The sequence below is a fragment of the Conger conger genome, chromosome 3 (genome assembly GCF_963514075.1).
Source record: "Conger conger chromosome 3, fConCon1.1, whole genome shotgun sequence".
NCBI lineage: Eukaryota > Metazoa > Chordata > Actinopteri > Anguilliformes > Congridae > Conger > Conger conger.
In genome coordinates, this window is record NC_083762.1 from 71824971 (window position 1) to 71841860 (window position 16890).

At 44.4% G+C, this 16890-nt stretch overlaps 1 protein-coding gene across 1 annotated transcript; it reads left to right on the forward strand.

Annotated features, from left to right (window-relative positions):
- The first annotated feature begins 7937 nt into the window (after positions 1 to 7937).
- cldn7a (claudin 7a) lies at positions 7938 to 16361 on the forward strand. Its single transcript, XM_061235148.1, has 4 exons — positions 7938 to 8639; positions 15044 to 15208; positions 15464 to 15548; positions 16180 to 16361. Exons 1-4 carry the CDS (start codon positions 8417 to 8419, stop codon positions 16334 to 16336), a joined length of 630 nt encoding a protein of 209 aa, XP_061091132.1. The 5' UTR covers positions 7938 to 8416; the 3' UTR covers positions 16337 to 16361.
- Positions 16362 to 16890: the final 529 nt, after the last annotated feature.

Sequence of the window (16890 nt, forward strand, 5' to 3'; positions counted from 1 at the left end):
TTAAGATATATTTAATATTGTTCTACCTTGATCAATTGGTTACTCTGAAAAGTCATGACGTTAATATTGATCTGTGATATTTCTGTCACACAGTGGTAAAAATTGGGCCTGCAACACATACATGATGTCCATCTTAACAGGTGCTCCAGGACCTGTCAAATGTTTCACATTTATGGCATCTAATCCTACATCAGTTTCACCCTTCCTCCCTCCATTGGAATTACATGGTACTGCATGTGGGGAAATTTATGTAGGAATAGATCCTATGCATTTTGAAATATGGTGGGAGGTCTTTAAAAAAAAAAAAGAGAGAAAAAAAAGAATATTTCTACAGGTCTTGGAGCACCTGTACCTGTTAAGGTATACATGATCATGAACATAAGTACCTACCATGATATTTAAATAACAAAATAATGACCCCCCACCCCCCATTGCGTTTACAAGTTTTCCATTTTCAACTTTTGAATGCAATTCCCTTATGATTATCTGTGTATATAAGTACACATATCATATAATAAAATCTTAAATCTTTATAGACATGTTTATACAGTTTAAAGCATTTTTGATCATGGAAAAACTGGTTTAAGCAGGTGGTTAATGTTGTGGCTGATCGGTGTATATGGTGTCATTCACAAAGCATGTAAATGTAAATAAAGCGCTATATTTAGCAGTTTCTATGACTTCTCCAGTTCAAAGAACAAAGTCACCTTAAAGACACTGCTATTTGTACTTGTTATTTACCATTAATGATCTTCTTATAGAGGATACTAATGTGTGTGCATTATAAGAAGACTTTTGTGTGTGCGTGTGTGTGTGCGCCCGTGTGTTTGTTTGTGTGTGCAGTTGTGAGCTATTGTCAACAATATCACACACCAAAAACCTGACCTAGCAATATGAAAAGAATCAGAACATCTGTAATTATTAACTCTAAATCCAGAGCAGTTTGTTTGTGTAAAGATTAAGCACTCATTTCCCAGAACTCATGCAATCCGGCATAAGTTACACATGGATAATAATGACTTGAACCCTCTCAGCCTCTGTAGGGCTGTCTTGATGTGGCTGTCTCTGAGAGGGTCAGGAGATACTATAGGGAAATGTATTCCTGGGTATTTGCATGGCTGTACTTCCGTTTGCCTCGAAGCCCCTTAAAAGCCTTCTGTCAGGAAGTAGAACTGGTTTCTGGGCAGAGAAATAAGCCGCAAAATAAAAAAGAGATATAGTACGTAATTCAGTGCTTTATTCCTACTTAGAGCATACTAGCCATTTTTCAATGGTGTTCAATAATTGGTCTGTTCCAGCTGATTTGACAGACTTCCCCTATAGTCAGTGTGTGGTTGGCTTGTGGGAACTATCAGGTAGCACACACACACTCAATCACACACACTTCAGCCAGGTAACACACACACACACACACTTCAGCCAGGTAACACACACACACACTTCAGCCAGGTAACACTCACACACACACACACACACTTCAGCCAGGTAACACACACACACACTTCAGCCAGGTAACACTCACACACACACACACTTCAGTCAGGTAACACACACACACACACACACTTCAGCCAGGTAAAACTCTCACACACACACACACAGTTCAGCCAGGTAAAACTCTCATACACACACACACACACACACACACACTACCTAACGCTCATCACCATTACCGGCTGTGCCGAGGGGGAATCCCCCAGAAGCCCCTGCTCTGACCCGGGGAACTCACTGCAGCCGAACGATAGCTCCCACACAACACCCACTCTCAGTCATTTCTGCTCACGAGGTCGCGTGCAGTTATTGTTTCTACAAAGGCAGGACAGAATGTCTCTGGGTGTGTGTGTCAGGTAGGTTTATTTGTGGGTGTGTGTGTGTGTTTCACTCACTGAGTGTCCATTCACGATACAGTGACTTGGCATTCTGGCACTACAGAGGTTTATGTCACACAAATGTACATTCACACTTGAATGAATGCTATGGATCCGTAGTGCTGTTCATTTCCTAAGGAATGTAATTCATGCACCTTCGTCAAGAAAAAAGCCACAATGATTCATCAATGCATCAGACCAGCAGCATTTATATAACTATCCTAGTTTCTCAGCCCTGACTACACCACGGCAAAACTTAACCTGCGGTGTCTAGTGTGACGTAGGAGTTTAACTTCTCCGAAGGCAAATAGACTCTCAGGTGTGATTATAGCATCACAAGATTCAGGGGCCTGTATCACAAAGCAGAATTACTGAGTTAGCTGGCTAAGTTCACTGAGTAAAACCTGGCGTTTTGACAGGTCTTCCTGACAACGGGTCTTGTTCGATTCCTCCAAATTCTTACATGGTTGTAAAAAAAGCTTTCGATTGGTGGAATCTGTTCTTGTGATGTCATGTACTGTATATGGTTCACACTCGCACATTGGCAGGCAGAGAGGAAGTTGGAGTCTTCATGGGGAACTCCTGTTCTCCACACCGTTACAGCTGAGGGCCCTTGGGTTTTGGTAGCACTAGACAAAAATGTTGTTGTGGCCCTAAAGTGCCCCATACATCACAAAATAACGTTATAGAAATCGAATTGTGAGGCTGAGGGATTGCTCCGAATCCTGGCTGAGGGACGAGGGATGGCCAGGACTGCTCCCATGGAATCGCTCTTAACGTCCGTTTTTCTTTGTAAACATTCCTCTGAAGATGCAGAGGTCTGCTTTTCAGCTGACATTTTTTACAGTCCTCTAACATTTCTCTTGTACTATTATTTCTGAGTTATCGTTTCCATTGTGGACAATTTCAACTTTAACATAACACCTTGAGTCTTTGTCTGCATAGTGTCTGAGGGGACAGATGATTGTCTTCGTTTCTCACTTATCCAATTTTCAACATTTCATCAGCTTTCAACAGCTTGCTGAGATCTGGTCTGCAGTCATAGATACCATAGGGAACACACAAATACATAGAGTATACACACACAGAGAGAGAGAGAGAGAGAGAGAGAGAGAGAGAGAGGAGAGAGAGATGAGAGAGAGAGAGAGAGAGAGAGAGAGAGAGAGAGAGAGAGAGAGAGAGAGAGAGAGAGAGAGAGAGAGAGAGAGAGAGAGAGAGAGAGAGAGAGAGAGAGGAGAGAGAGAGAGAGAGAGAGAGAGAGATACACCAGTAGGGATAAACAGAAACTATTGAGCAGGGGATAGTGGTCTCTCTCTCTCTCGTTACTAAGAACACTGCTGCCTAGCAACCAACCCTGCTCATTGGCTGAGCTGAAATACACAAATCGCAGAACAATAGCCTGGTTATAATGAGCCTGGGCTTGAGCACTACACAGCTTACAGTAGGTGACTGCATGCTGTTCTGTACCCACTGCAAAATAGCAATATGGCTTCTTTCTATTGAAATAAGCCAAAATATTAGCTTGTTTTTAGTTAATATTAGTTACTGTTTGCTATTTTCTTAACCCATTGCTAAATCTTGTAATGAGACAGAATCTCTCAACCCATTGGCAATATTTTTTTTAACAGTAACAAATAAGATTTTAAATCTAAATATAAGACTAAAATACTTATATTGACTTTGGTTCTTGTTGCGTACCTCATTAGACAGACTCAGATGCTTTGTACCATTCGGTCATATAGTACTGATGTCTTAAAGGTGAGTTACAGGCCCCAGGCTCTGATGGTTGGTAAAAAAAGGGGGATACATATTCAATACAGGCATGAGAAACAGTCAAATGATTTTCTTAGGATGGAGACAATAGTGCTCCCCGGAAATGTTGGTTCCACCCTGGTGTGAATGTTGCTAGGCTGCAGTTACCATGAGAGCAGTCTGGGCCTTATGGTTCCAAGACTGAGCTTTGGTTATGTCACTAACGACATGACCATGACCCTACAGCAGTGGGGCACAGCCGGCCTCATTCTATCAGAAATAGGGTGGATTCATTGTCAGCCTAAGTCATTGGGTCACTGAGGGGGATAGCTCATACAAAGATTATACCAACTGCCGAATCAGATACCATTAGTGAGACATACCCCTCTCCTTTAAGCTTAAATCAGTAAAAATTCTAGAAGAATGGTGAAGTTACTAGGTGTTACTTCACCATTAAGCTTCTTTCTCATGATAAGTATCAAGCTCTATGTTCAAGTAAGGTGTTGACTACACATGAGAACAATTGAGTGCTGCCAGTTGTTGAAACTTGTCGTCATACATCCAGGAAGCCGTTGGCTCGTTAAACTGTAACAGGCCGGAACAATTTGTGATAGTAGTAGGTTGTCTGCGATTATGAAAGGCTAAATTGTGTACTCACTTTGTGAAACCAACAATATTTACTTTATCTCAAAATGTCAAGAAAATAACTGGGCTAACTCAGTTAGCCATGTAGCCTACACTAAACGGCTCTGTCTGTATGTAAAGAAAGCCAGCTTCAAACCAGGAGAAAGTTTAAACAATTTGAACCCTGATGCCGCTCAACTTGGCTTTTTTTTAGCTGTGCGCTATGCCAGGCTTAGTGTTGCTGCCAAGTCGGGTTCCAACGCTCCCTCCATAGGTATTTAAAGGCTTGACACCATGTCGAGCGTTTAAACGCTGATCATGTGAAAGCAGCTTTAGAAAGTTCACTTAAAAACATTCCAATCACATATTTGTGATCTTACTCCTTAAAGGACTAATTGGTGCTAGCCTTCTCCTGTAATACAGTGCGGCCAATCCTGGGGGAAATAGGCACAGGAGTGTCAGTGTGTTCAACAGAGGACTGCATGTATTTCAACTCCAGGGTTCAGTGGTGAGTCAAGAGATGCAATTGGTGATTCCGAATTAGAGAGAAAAAAAACAAAAAAAACATCAAAATAGAAAAAAATGCAGGCACCTCAGCAGAAAAATCGACTCCACAACACGTGAGAAAACCATCTCCTACATTCAATACATCTAGGAAAACCTAATTCAGTGGCTGAATTTGAGTCTTTGTATAATTATGCAATAATCTGTTTTTGAGACTACTATATTTTTGCTCAGGGTGTTGCGCAATCGCTGGGCGGTGATGGCACCACTCCAGGAATGAGGAATGCTTCAGCTTCCTCAATGGGCGCTATAATCGCTGCGAATGACAAGTCGCTTTCAGGAAAAGTCACAGAGTGGCATGTTTTATTGGTGACGGTTCGGCGACTCCTTAAAAGCCGGGAGCCAGTTAATCCCAGCTTTTCTATTTGCCTGTTCTCTCGAAAACAAGAGGAGACGCTCAGAACCTAAGGGGTGTTTGAGCGTTTTTTGTGCAGATTTAGTCCCTTTTTCCACCCTGTTGCTCATTGCTTAATTGCTGGTCAACAGACGAATGTGCGTTCACGAGAAAAGAAACTAAGGCGATCCTTTTGTGGGCGCGACAGCTTGGCCCGGGACTCACTTCAGCAGAGGGAGTTTAATCGTGTAACCAGGAGCAACGGGCCTGGTTGGCGGGAGCATTCTTGAAACGAAATCCCCCGGTGATTCTGTGTGCCTGAAATTCCTTGTGTTGGGGAGAAGTTTGCCCAAGATACAATGGGGTCTTTGTTGGCCCAAGTCTGCCCTGGGCCCCTTGCGACAGATCCGCGACCCATTATTTAGTGCTGCTTCAGCCCACGATGAGCAGGAAGCCTCTGGAACATCTTGTACGTTTTGGGAGGGGCATGTTCTCAGGAGGGACATCATCTGTTTGGCATGTAACGGGCAAAGTTCAGCATTCTAAAATGGATGCCAGGTCACTTATTTTCAGTGTGAAGTAAAACGGATTGAGTAAGGCAAGGGTGTCAACAGCTAGCGGACAAACTTTTGGTATGTTCCAGTACGAGTGGTTCGTTTAAGCCATGATTTGGTAAGTAGTCCACTCGCCTAGTTCTCAGGCCCTTAAAATCACCTGCTGATTTGAAAGGAAACCACACACACCTGCAGACACTGTGTCCCACCAGGACCAGACACTGTGGCCCACCAGGAATAGTGTTTGACATCCCTGGACTAAAGAAATGGGAGCTTGGGCTGAAACTGAACTGAAGACGGGAGTTATGGAAGGTTGTGCAAAACCGATGGATTTTAAAGGCTGACTGTGCCCTGCAGTGTCCATATGTGGACACAACTGTGTCTTAAGCTCAAAACATCTGCATGAAACCAGGGATCTCCAACTGCAGGGTCCTGGAGATCTCCCATACACTCTAATAAAATGGTTCTGATAGGAACCCTGTGATTCCAAAGAAGAACCCTTCTAGTTAAAGGGTTCTATGTCAGGCAAAACGTTTTTTTGTCAGGATGTTTCTACATTTCACACATATGACAGAGGAGGTAAGTCTTCAGTTAATCATCAACCAGTCACTTGGTTGAGAGAACAAGGATGTCCCAGTCCCTAGAAAACACTCCCTAGTCAAAGGTGCCTCGCTTGCATATTTGCTTCTGATGCAATAGGGTAGGGGTGTCCAGATGTATCCAAAACAAATGTCCAGTGTGGGTACAGGGATTTTTTTGCAGCCCAGCACAATGACACCTGATTGAACTAATTAACTAATAATGACCTTCAATCAAGACCTTGAAGAATCAGTAGAATCAGGCACCTTCATACTGGGCTAAAACTAAAAGCTGCACCCTTTCTAGAGAAGATTGTACAACCCTGCAATAAGGCTTTTCAACCCCAAAATTAAATCTCTGCCAACATTTGTGACCACAGCCAAACAATCTGACCCAACCTGTTATTCTCTAATTCAGTTATTTTTCCTCTACTGCGATTGGCTCATTCAACTGATCCAGCTTCAATATGAGATTAAGTCACAGCCCCAAAAGCAAATGTCTGGAGGACTTTTGCCTGGAATTAATCAACATCTGCCCTTATATTTGACAAATAAATTTAAATAGGTAAGTTATTTTATTATCGGCCGCATAACTGTGTGTCACAGTTTAGGACAAATATTGATGGAATCTTGACCTTGAACTTGATACCGCAAGATTTCCAGAAAAATATTTGGTACCCATGTGTAAATGTACACTGGAGTTAACCCGCCATTGTGGCTTGTCTGGAAGACAGCCACCCATTCATGGAAATGTAGGTCAGAACTGCTGTTGATTTACAGGAACTGGAGGGAGATGCACGTTGGTTTCTCCTTGGAGAGAAAGACAGGACTATAGTATAACCCCTTCCCACAACTACATTACCTGATTTATACTACCATATAAAACATATAAACCATGACAACAATACTTACCCACAGTCAGCGCAGTTACAATGTAGACCTCACATTAAATATTCAATCTTATATCAATATCAAATGTTTGTAAATCAAGATGGATTTTTATATGTCAGTGATTCGGCAGTAGCGAAATTAAAGGAAGTATAGATTTATTTATTTATTTATTTATTTTTATCTTTAACATAGCCTCCTAGCCGAATAGTTTCAAGATTTTGTACCAACTCCTGTTCTTAATGATTTAATTAGCTGCAGATTGCAAGTTCATCCTAAAGATTTTACAGTACAGGAGTGAACTAATGTAGTTTATAGAGCTGTCAGATAACCTAAAACTAAGGTAATTACCTTACGAACCATCGTGGTGTTCCGCACACCTAGTGCAACCTGTGTTTCTGCAATTAAATGGACAAATAAATGCAAAACCGTATTCTCTATTGGGAAGAGCGGATCACTTCCTGGGAAGAGGGAACGAATTAGAACCCCTGTTTTGTTTGCTGTAGTTTTATAACTCACAAAAAGGACAATATGTGATGCCAAAGGAAGAAAGTTGGGAAAGACTATTCTATCCTTGGATACAGAGACACTTAACAGTCAAATGTTGGCAGTTTAATAGGTGGCTATCGTCCATAGATGGTCTGGGAAAGTGGATCCGCTAAGTAGGCGTTTTGTCTCTAAGCAAATAGTCAATGTCAGTCGAAAAAATTACTTTCTCGTACATTTAAAACGAGCAGCGTCGGTTAGAGTCCACTTCAATAGATGTCCGGTATAGTGCCTGACGTAACGATACTCCTGCAGTTTAAAAACACAGAGAGAGGAAAAAGGACTGCGCGCGTCCCCTCCCCCGTTCACTGGGACTTAAAACGCACGTCCCCGAGGGTTTCTCATTACATATTCAAGGTGCGGCTTTGCCAAACAGGTGAAGCAGATCCGGAGATCTTACACTACTCTGTAGAGGAAAATATTATATATTAGTTGTTATTTACCGACTTGTTAGGATACTGGACTATCCTTCTCGTAACTTAAAGATAAACAAATATTTCTTTTAATATTCTGTTTTGCCGGCAACAGGTGTAGCGAGAATACGCTGGGTTAAAAGGCCCTTTGTGAAGACCCCGTGGTTCTACGAAGGAGTTTCTGTTCTCGAAAAATACTTTTTATTTATTCTTTTTCATAAATAATTTACATTTTTGTAACAAATCTTGTTTTTTTTGTTTTTTCAAAAAAAAAAAACGGAATTCGTTTTTAAAGATGGCCAACTCTGGGCTTCAGCTTCTAGGTTTTGCTCTCTCGCTTATCGGGGTCATTGGACTGATTATCGGCACTATCCTTCCGCAATGGAAGATGTCGGCTTACGTAGGAGACAACATTATCACAGCCGTGGCGATGTACGAGGGGCTATGGATGTCGTGCGCCTTTCAGAGCACCGGACAGATGCAGTGCAAAGTCTACGACTCCATTCTGCAACTTGACAGTAAGTCTCATTTCAGAAAAAAAAAAACAATGCAGTGTCACCATTCGTGTTATGTCTGTGTCCTTTACTATAAGTCCACTTACCCGTTTAACGACGTCACTGCACCCGGCTGTGCATCGGGGTGCAAATATTGCCATGTTGGATGAATAATGATTTTTAAAAGCGATTTATTTGGAATTTCTTTCCGTTCGTCGGATATTTTGAATTTATCCAGAGCGAAGAGTTGGAAGTAAGTAATGGACACACGTCTCACGTAAAGGTCGATGTTTAAATACTTTTTTTTTTTTTTTTTTTTTTGTGTGGGTGGTAGGGGGTGACCGGAGTGCATACACCTGTGCCTGGCCTATTACCTGGCCTCAGATATGTTGCGTGATCTGCTGCGTCGCCCTTGAAATGTGAGACTGAGTATTTTCGAGAAGTACTGACTGAGGTGTCACATTGACCTGATTTGGTAGCACCTTGTCTGCAGTCTCTCGGTACGTTTACCCACCCAGAAACGGTTTGATTTGTTATTCCTAAGCGTTATGCATATTCCGGGGCAATGGCTCTGTTTTGACTGTTATCAGTGTAGTGTTTTCTTTCTGTTCATGTCCTTTCTTTTCTCCCATACGCTCCCATAATTTGCCTCGCCTTCACCTATGTATGTGATAGTATCGCAGCAGTTTAAGGTTTGGGTTTTTATACCCAAAAGTCAGACACTGTACACAGGTGGGGCATCATCCTTGTACCCTGATCCAAGATGCTGAACTTTAACTGCTGCTGTAACTATCCTGCTTTATTAATGGGTAATGCATAAAAAAGTAATCCAGGAAAAGGTCAATGTTGTGAAAAAAAAGCTGTGGGGCACCACATAGCTGGCCTGGTAACGAATGCTTGAATCCAAGGTCCTAAAGAGGCTGAGCTGGGAATGTTTGGTTCAAACAAAACAAAACAAAACACACCTTCCATTTTGTCTCCTGCTGCAGCAGCCCAATACACTCACTGATGCATACACAGTTTAAAGTATTCATGCCCTTGAGGCACATGTTAAATAGTCTTTCTTAACATTCACAATGGCACAGTAGTTCATAGAACTGATTTCTCATGTTAACAATGCAGTGTTGTAGTTCCTACTACAACTCCCATGTAGTAGGAACTCAATGCAGTCGGAACTTAATGGGCCTTTTTTAAATATGTTTTATTGGCTTGAAGCCTCATTTGTAGCTGTGGTTTGAACATTAAGTTGAGCAAATCCCACTGACTGTGACCTGTCCTAGATTATTTTCCTAGGTTTAAAATGGATGGCTATGTGCAGTGGTTTTTCTAAATGCATTTGACTCCTACAGCAACATAAAGGCATATTGGCATATTGAATTATTGCCCTGTGTAGCGCTGCCAGGTTTCGGGCTGAAAGCTAAACTGATGGCCGCCTTTGTGTGTTTCTCTGGCTCTGGGAAAATACCTGATGCAATTTTCCCAGAATGCAGTGTTCCCAGAAGTATTTTTTTCCCCTCCCTGTTGATTTGTGTGAAGTTAGCATGCTATGCTATGGTTGCCCAGTTGCCAAGGAAATGATTAGGCTGGCTTTCAGTGGGCATGATCTGTGCTAGACCACACCTCCTTGGAGTGCTGTTGGCTGGGTAAACCTTAGTTTAAACGTACGCACCGGAGAACAACAGCAGTGTTTAGTAAGCACCTGTGGTGTTTGGGGTGAGGTGGGGGAGGGCTGAGTGAAACCAGCCAACCTTGTGTTTAGTCAGCGAAATCTCAGGTTGCATTCCTGACCCCTCCCTCCTGACCCCCCCACCCCCACCACACAGAGTTGAGAGAAATGAGGAATTGGTTTGGAATGCTAACACTTAAGAGGAAAAAAACGGAAAGGTCAGTTTTGAGAAGCACCTGTAGGCGTTTGCTCTGAGGCTGTTGTGTTTCATCAGACCCCCATGCACTTGAGTCACAATGAGTGTGTATGTTCCGGGATATCAGCTTCCCACCCAGCCAGTGGTCTGGTGCCCTCATATGGCCAGGGGTGTGTTCAGGAAGCAAACCTTGAATGCTGCATTTACTCTGAACAGTTTGGAAAATGTTTGACAATCTTTGTGTTTGGTCCGTGTTAGGGGTGCAATAAGCGGTGTGTTTGAGTGCTGTACACAATCGCCTGCCATAGTAATGGAGCTCTGTAGCAGGATGCTCAGTACAGTAACATTTGGACACAGCCCAGGAGTTCAAATGTGTTTTTGGTGGGAAGGGTATCCTTTATGCAGCCACAAAGGCTGTGGGTGTGTGCTCTTCAAGCCCATGTGATTTAATTATCTGGACTGCTTTATTTAAACTTGAAAGGAGGAGACATTTTGTAGTGTGGATCCAACAAGTGTGCACCTGGTGTTTTTGCTGAATTCCAGCCTGCTTCCTGAACTTGCGTTTTACTGTGGGGGCCCTTGGTTGGGGGTGTCTCGCCCATGTGTGAATCTCTGCACTGCACAGTTAGTCCACATACAGTATTATGTTTGCATTTATATGACTGGCAGCCACTGTAGGCCCTGGCACAGTTCAGTTTCTGTACCAGATCATGGGAGTGATCTTTGGTATATACTGCAACAGAATGAGCCACTCAGCCTGGGGGCAATATTATTTATTCATGTTATCCAATGAAGAAATATAGTTTGTTCTCAAGAAATGTCTCTACAAAATGGGTTATAGCATGACGTTTCAGCTATGCCCTTTTCACAAGCTATTTGTAGTGTTTGGCTGTGAGTGGTAAGTAGAATTAATCCAGTCTTTCCTCATAGTATATTAATACTATCCATAAACACTGTGTTTACTGTAGAAGTTCAGGCAAAGTCCTTGGCTGCAGACATAATGGCAGTACTCCTGAACTTAAACATGAAATTCAAGGTCTGCTTCACCGCTAACCCGCAAAACTGCCCCCATTGCCAAAACCGGATTCAGTAGGGTACTTCTAATTCTGTACAATAAGTTAGTGAACACCATAATTCATTGGACAGTGACACATTTATTTTGTTGTTTTGGTTCTGTACTCTAGCACTTCGAGTTTGAAAGGATACAACGACACTGAGGTTAAAGTGCAGACTGTAAGCTTTAATTTGCAAGGAACATTGTATGCCTGTATCGAGCCATAGAACATGCCAGTGAGATAAAATGTTAAAAAATACTTTGTAATTGGATTGTTTCCTCTTCTTGTTACCACTGGTATGTGTGGAATGTTTTTCAATCAGTCAAACTCATATGTGGTGTGTGCAGTAGGAGTGTGGGTCTTACTGAGTTTGGGGAGGACTTCTTTCACAGGAACTCGGGTCAGAACATTGCTGGTGTAGGACTGGAATTTTGTGGGTTTTGAACTCCAGTTGCCACTGCCAGTGTCCTTTTGAACGGGGAGTCTTTCCTCCCTGAAGCACGAAGCACATGATGCAAGGATGAACGAACAGGAAGTGTGCAGCCGTTGTGCAGGATGTAGTGAATAACATCTTAACGTTTCAGAAGAACGCAGTCGTCAGTGAAGGGCTGCACGAGCTGCGATAAACAGGCTGGCTGCTGACCGCTATAACTGCGTGCCAGTGTTTGTGTTGCTTATCAGACCTCCTGATAAACATTAATTGCTTTATTATGCTTTATCTCAGTGTAAATACTATTTACAATATTGTGAACTGATTAGAAACACAATGACTAGGTTTAAACGCCGTTTACGATCCTTCTCAGAAGAGAGTTATTTTAACCTTGCTCTTAATAATGTAAACTCCTATCGACAAGGTTACACTGTCTGCGTAGGCAATAAACATTTGCATATTATGTCCAAAAACTTGCCACGGGACTAAGAATTGATCAATTAACGGCGCAGAAATAAAGGTCTACTGCTTGGTATGTTCAAGGTGCATTCTACTGAACTCGTCCTCGTACTGAATACATTTGTGAAATATTTGCATCTTGAATTTCAATATTTACCTGCGGGTAGGAAGTGAGCCCCGTCAGTGTCACAAATTAAAATTACAGGAACAGAGCAAAATGGCGTCGGCATATTAACCCTTTGAAGGTCTCAAGATCACAAGATTACATTCATCGGAATGTTCTCAACTGTTACTGGTAATTGAAAAGCAATGGGGTCCTAGAAGATTGAACATTTTTGAAACAAACATTCCAAAGAACCTTCTCTTCATGAGTTTAACATGAGAAGTATTGCATGCTGGGGATACAGAGGTGGGCGGGGGGGGGGGGGGCAGTCGTTTGGGAAGGTGCTGAATTTGAGATCTGGTGGTAAGCCGGTCCTGTGAGGGGGGGAGTTTTGGCAGTCGGTCCGGTGGACCGGGCGCCAGTGGAGCCCAGCATCTGCTCCAGTGGTTGCCCAGGCCCAGCTGTAGGTGGCAGTGTCTTTGTGCCCGCTGATGGACGGGCCCTCACGGTACCAGGCCCTTTGTGCCGACCCATGAGGCATGCCACGTCGCCGTGGTGACGGAAGCAGGCCTGTGTGCGTGTGACTGTCCCCCCCGCATTTAGGGGCGGGAACCTGTCACGCCCACCCCAGCGCTCGCGAAATGTGATTCCGAACCTCCCCGCAACCGCCTCCCAGCTCATGGGCTTCACGGTCAAACCAGTACTTCCAGTTAGCAGTGGGTGGGAGGGAGGGGGGGGAAGGTGGCCACAAAGGCTCTTGGGGAACACTTCCGGTTTAAACCAGTTTGGACCGCTCACACCGGACTGGAAGGTGGAAAGTTCAGTGGGGGTGGGAAGGTGCAATGGAGTGGTCAGGGGAAGTTCTTTTGGACAGGTGGGGTGGGGGAGAAGGGGCGGTGGGGGAAGGGGGAGAACGACAGAACGGGCCCTTTTTGCCTTCGTGGTGAATGAGCTTTTTGTGTTTGAATGCTACAAGAGAGGAGTAATTCTCCTGTATGCCTCCTTGTCCTCCTCCTCCCCCTGTAGCCCTGAGAGCACAGGAACATACTGGAACAGACTGGTTCCTTTTAGTCCCCCCCCCCCTGTCCGAGATTCCCTTTTTATGGGGAGGCGAGGGAGAGGGGGGTAATAAATTGAATTCGCTGTGCTGCACTTTCAGTGACTTCTTTCACAAAGGAGCAGATGAAGCTGTCTGATCCGCATAATAAAATATCCTGACACATTTAACCAAAGGCCTGTCACGTCTGCTAGGCGGAGTGTGTAAATTCCTAGTTTGGTCGGCAAATAATGTTAATCTTTGTGCTTGGAAAGGCTTCTGTTGACCTGATGGTGTGTCATATGCTGTTTGCACAGTATCACTTTGCGTCTTCACACACTGAAGGAGGCGTTTACCGAAACTATGATGTTGTTCCCCTGCTGTGGTAGGACTGAGTTAATAAAATAACATAACATAATGTAATGCCAAGAACAGGCCATTCAGCCCAGCAGTGCTCGCCTTTTCCTACACTTAAGTGTACCTACTGCTTAATTTGCCTAAAGGCAAAATAGTAACTAACAGCGTATCGAGCCTGGTCTTGAAAATCCCCAGTGTTTCTGCCTCCACCACATGTCCTGGCAAGCTATTTCACATAGTGACCGCTCGCTGTGTGGGGGGGGGAGGGAAACAAAACTTCCTAATATCAGGATATGTAAGCAAGTCTTTGCTGCTTTATTGTGTCCCAACCTTTTGTGTTTCCTTTTGTACTATTGTGTGTGTGTGTGTGTGTGTGTGTGCACCATGGTTCTCCATGTTCCTGACCAAACATTTAATTATTTTGGATTAAAATGTTTATGCCTTACTGAGGTTGTTTGGCGTATTGGAACCTATGAAAGGCTCTCGAATTGAAACCCCCAGCTTCTGGCTCAATTACACCAGGCAAGGTCAGTCGAGCACAGAAAAGGATTTTAATCCAAATGTATTGCATATTTGACCCAGGTCTGGTGTACTGCTCATCTCTGTACAGAGGTATGCATCAGGGACTTGAGTATGATTGACAGATGTGGTAAATGGTAAATGGCAGGCATTTATACAATTGGCAGGCGCTGTACAATTGATGCTTCTCCATTCACCCATTCATACACACACTCACTGACGGCAATTGGCTGCCATGCAAGGCCCCGACCAGCTCGTCAGGAGCATTTGGGGGTTAGGTGTCTTGCTCAGGGACACTTCGACACAGCCTGGGCGGGGGATCGAACCGGCAACCCTCCGACTGCCAGACGACTGCTCTTACTGCCTGAGCCATGTCGCCCCCATGTGGAAACGTCAAGGAAAATGGAGTTTAACTAGCCATCATTAACCCCGCATGGGCAGGTGCGACCTGCACGTTACATCTCCCATAACAGACAAAATGCGACGCCAGCGTTGTATTTGATTATATGACCGTCTTTAAAGACCCATGACCTAGGCCTTTCTATGGGTTTTCTGTAGGGCGCCTCAGTCAGTAATGGGTTAACTGTCCTCCCTTCTCTTCCCTCAGGCGCCCTCCAGGCGACCCGGGCCCTGATGATCGTGGGCATCATCGTGTCGGTGGCGGGGCTGGGTGTGGCCTGCATGGGTATGAAGTGCACAAACTGCGGGGGAGACGACAAAGTGCGCAAGTCTCGCATCGCCCTGACCGGGGGCATCATTCTGCTGGTGGGGGGTGAGCCTGCACTGCTTTAATTTCTTCTTTATGATTCTGTTATACTTTCTGCTTGTCTGAATTTAAAAAAATGTTTTTACAAAAAAAAGTTGAAAAGGGCCTAAGTTTATTGTGGGTGCACATATCCAAGAAGCTTAACTGTCAGTTCCTGAAGATGGTCTGTTAATAAACTATAGATAATACAGTAATGGCATTAGTTGTAGCTCAGACCACGCCCTTTTTTCACCCTAATTAATCTCACACTGTCTTCCTCAGCTCTGTGTGCGATAGTGGCATGCTCCTGGTTTGCCCATAATATCATCAGAGCCTTCTACAACCCCTTCACCCCCGTCAACACAAAGTAAGTTTCCCCCCCTTCACCTGCTCGGGTCCCTGTTAGTCTACCGTTTCCGCTCCAAACCTAGCAAAGCTCAACAGCTAGAGCTCTCATTCAGCTGCTATTTGGTATTACATTGAATTACATTATTGGCATTTGGCAGACGCTCTTATCCAGAGCGACGTACCGTTGAGACTAAGCAGGAGACAATCTTCACCTGGAGCAATGCAGGGTTAAGGGCCTTGCTCAAGGGCCCAACAGCTGTGCGGATTGTGGCTACACCAGGAATTGAACCAGCGACCTTGCGGGTCCCAGTCATTTACCTTAACCACTACGCTACAGGCCGCCCTCGGTAGAATCAGGTGTGCCCATTTAGGGTTGAAATGAAAACCTACTGGATGGTAGAACTCCAGGAACAGGGTTGGGAAGCAATGCTGTGAAGAGTTTGTGAGCATATCTGTCAAGTGCCGTAAAGATAAAAATTGAATTATTAACTAAACCCTGGCACTCCCCCACCACTCCCAATTATTATAATAATATTTAATAAAAGCATTGAACACTTTTCCTGCTGGGGGATCCCTTCAGGGATGGCGTTGGGTCCTGTGGGAAGTGTGCGGGTGTGTCCTCGCCTCTCACCCCTCTCTCCCCCGTGCAGGTTCGAGTTTGGAGCGGCCATCTTCATCGCCTGGGCCGGCTCCTTCCTGGACGTCCTGGGGGGCGCCATGCTGTCCGCCTCCTGCCCCCGGAGCAAACAGGTGTCCAAATACCCGCCTAGCAACCGCCCCCCCAGCAGCGCCAAGGAGTACGTCTGAGTGAACCAGCCCCCCCGTCCCGTCCCCCCCCCCACCCGCTGGTCTCCCCTCCGTCGGCACACGGACAGGACACGGGCGTTAATCAACCTGCGATACCCCTGGTCCCGTCTGGGTGTTTTACACGCTTTGTCCCGTTTTCGATTCCGTGCATGCTGGCGGTCTCCCTTCGGCGAAGGCATTTCTTTTATTGTATAACTTTTTTAAAAATAATTGTCATGTGATGAGATGAGCACACCGTTCTTGATTTCATTTTGCGGTACATTGCTGAAGTGTTCCTCCTGTAGAACACATTTTATCGTTTTACACCTAAATGGAGTGTGCTCCTCATCCTCCAGAATACTCGTGTCTGTGTTGTGTAACTCTTCTCCCTCAATGACTCCTTTAGTTGTCTCTCAGGTAGCTCTTCTTGCGTTTCTCTTTTACCTCCCGTCTTCCCCCATCCCCCTTTCTTTTCTCCTCTCTGCCCCTTCTGTACCTCCCTCTCTTCTTCCTCTTTCAGTTGAACAAACATTGTGTGCTATCTCCACCTGCTCCTCCCTTAGGACATTCTGATG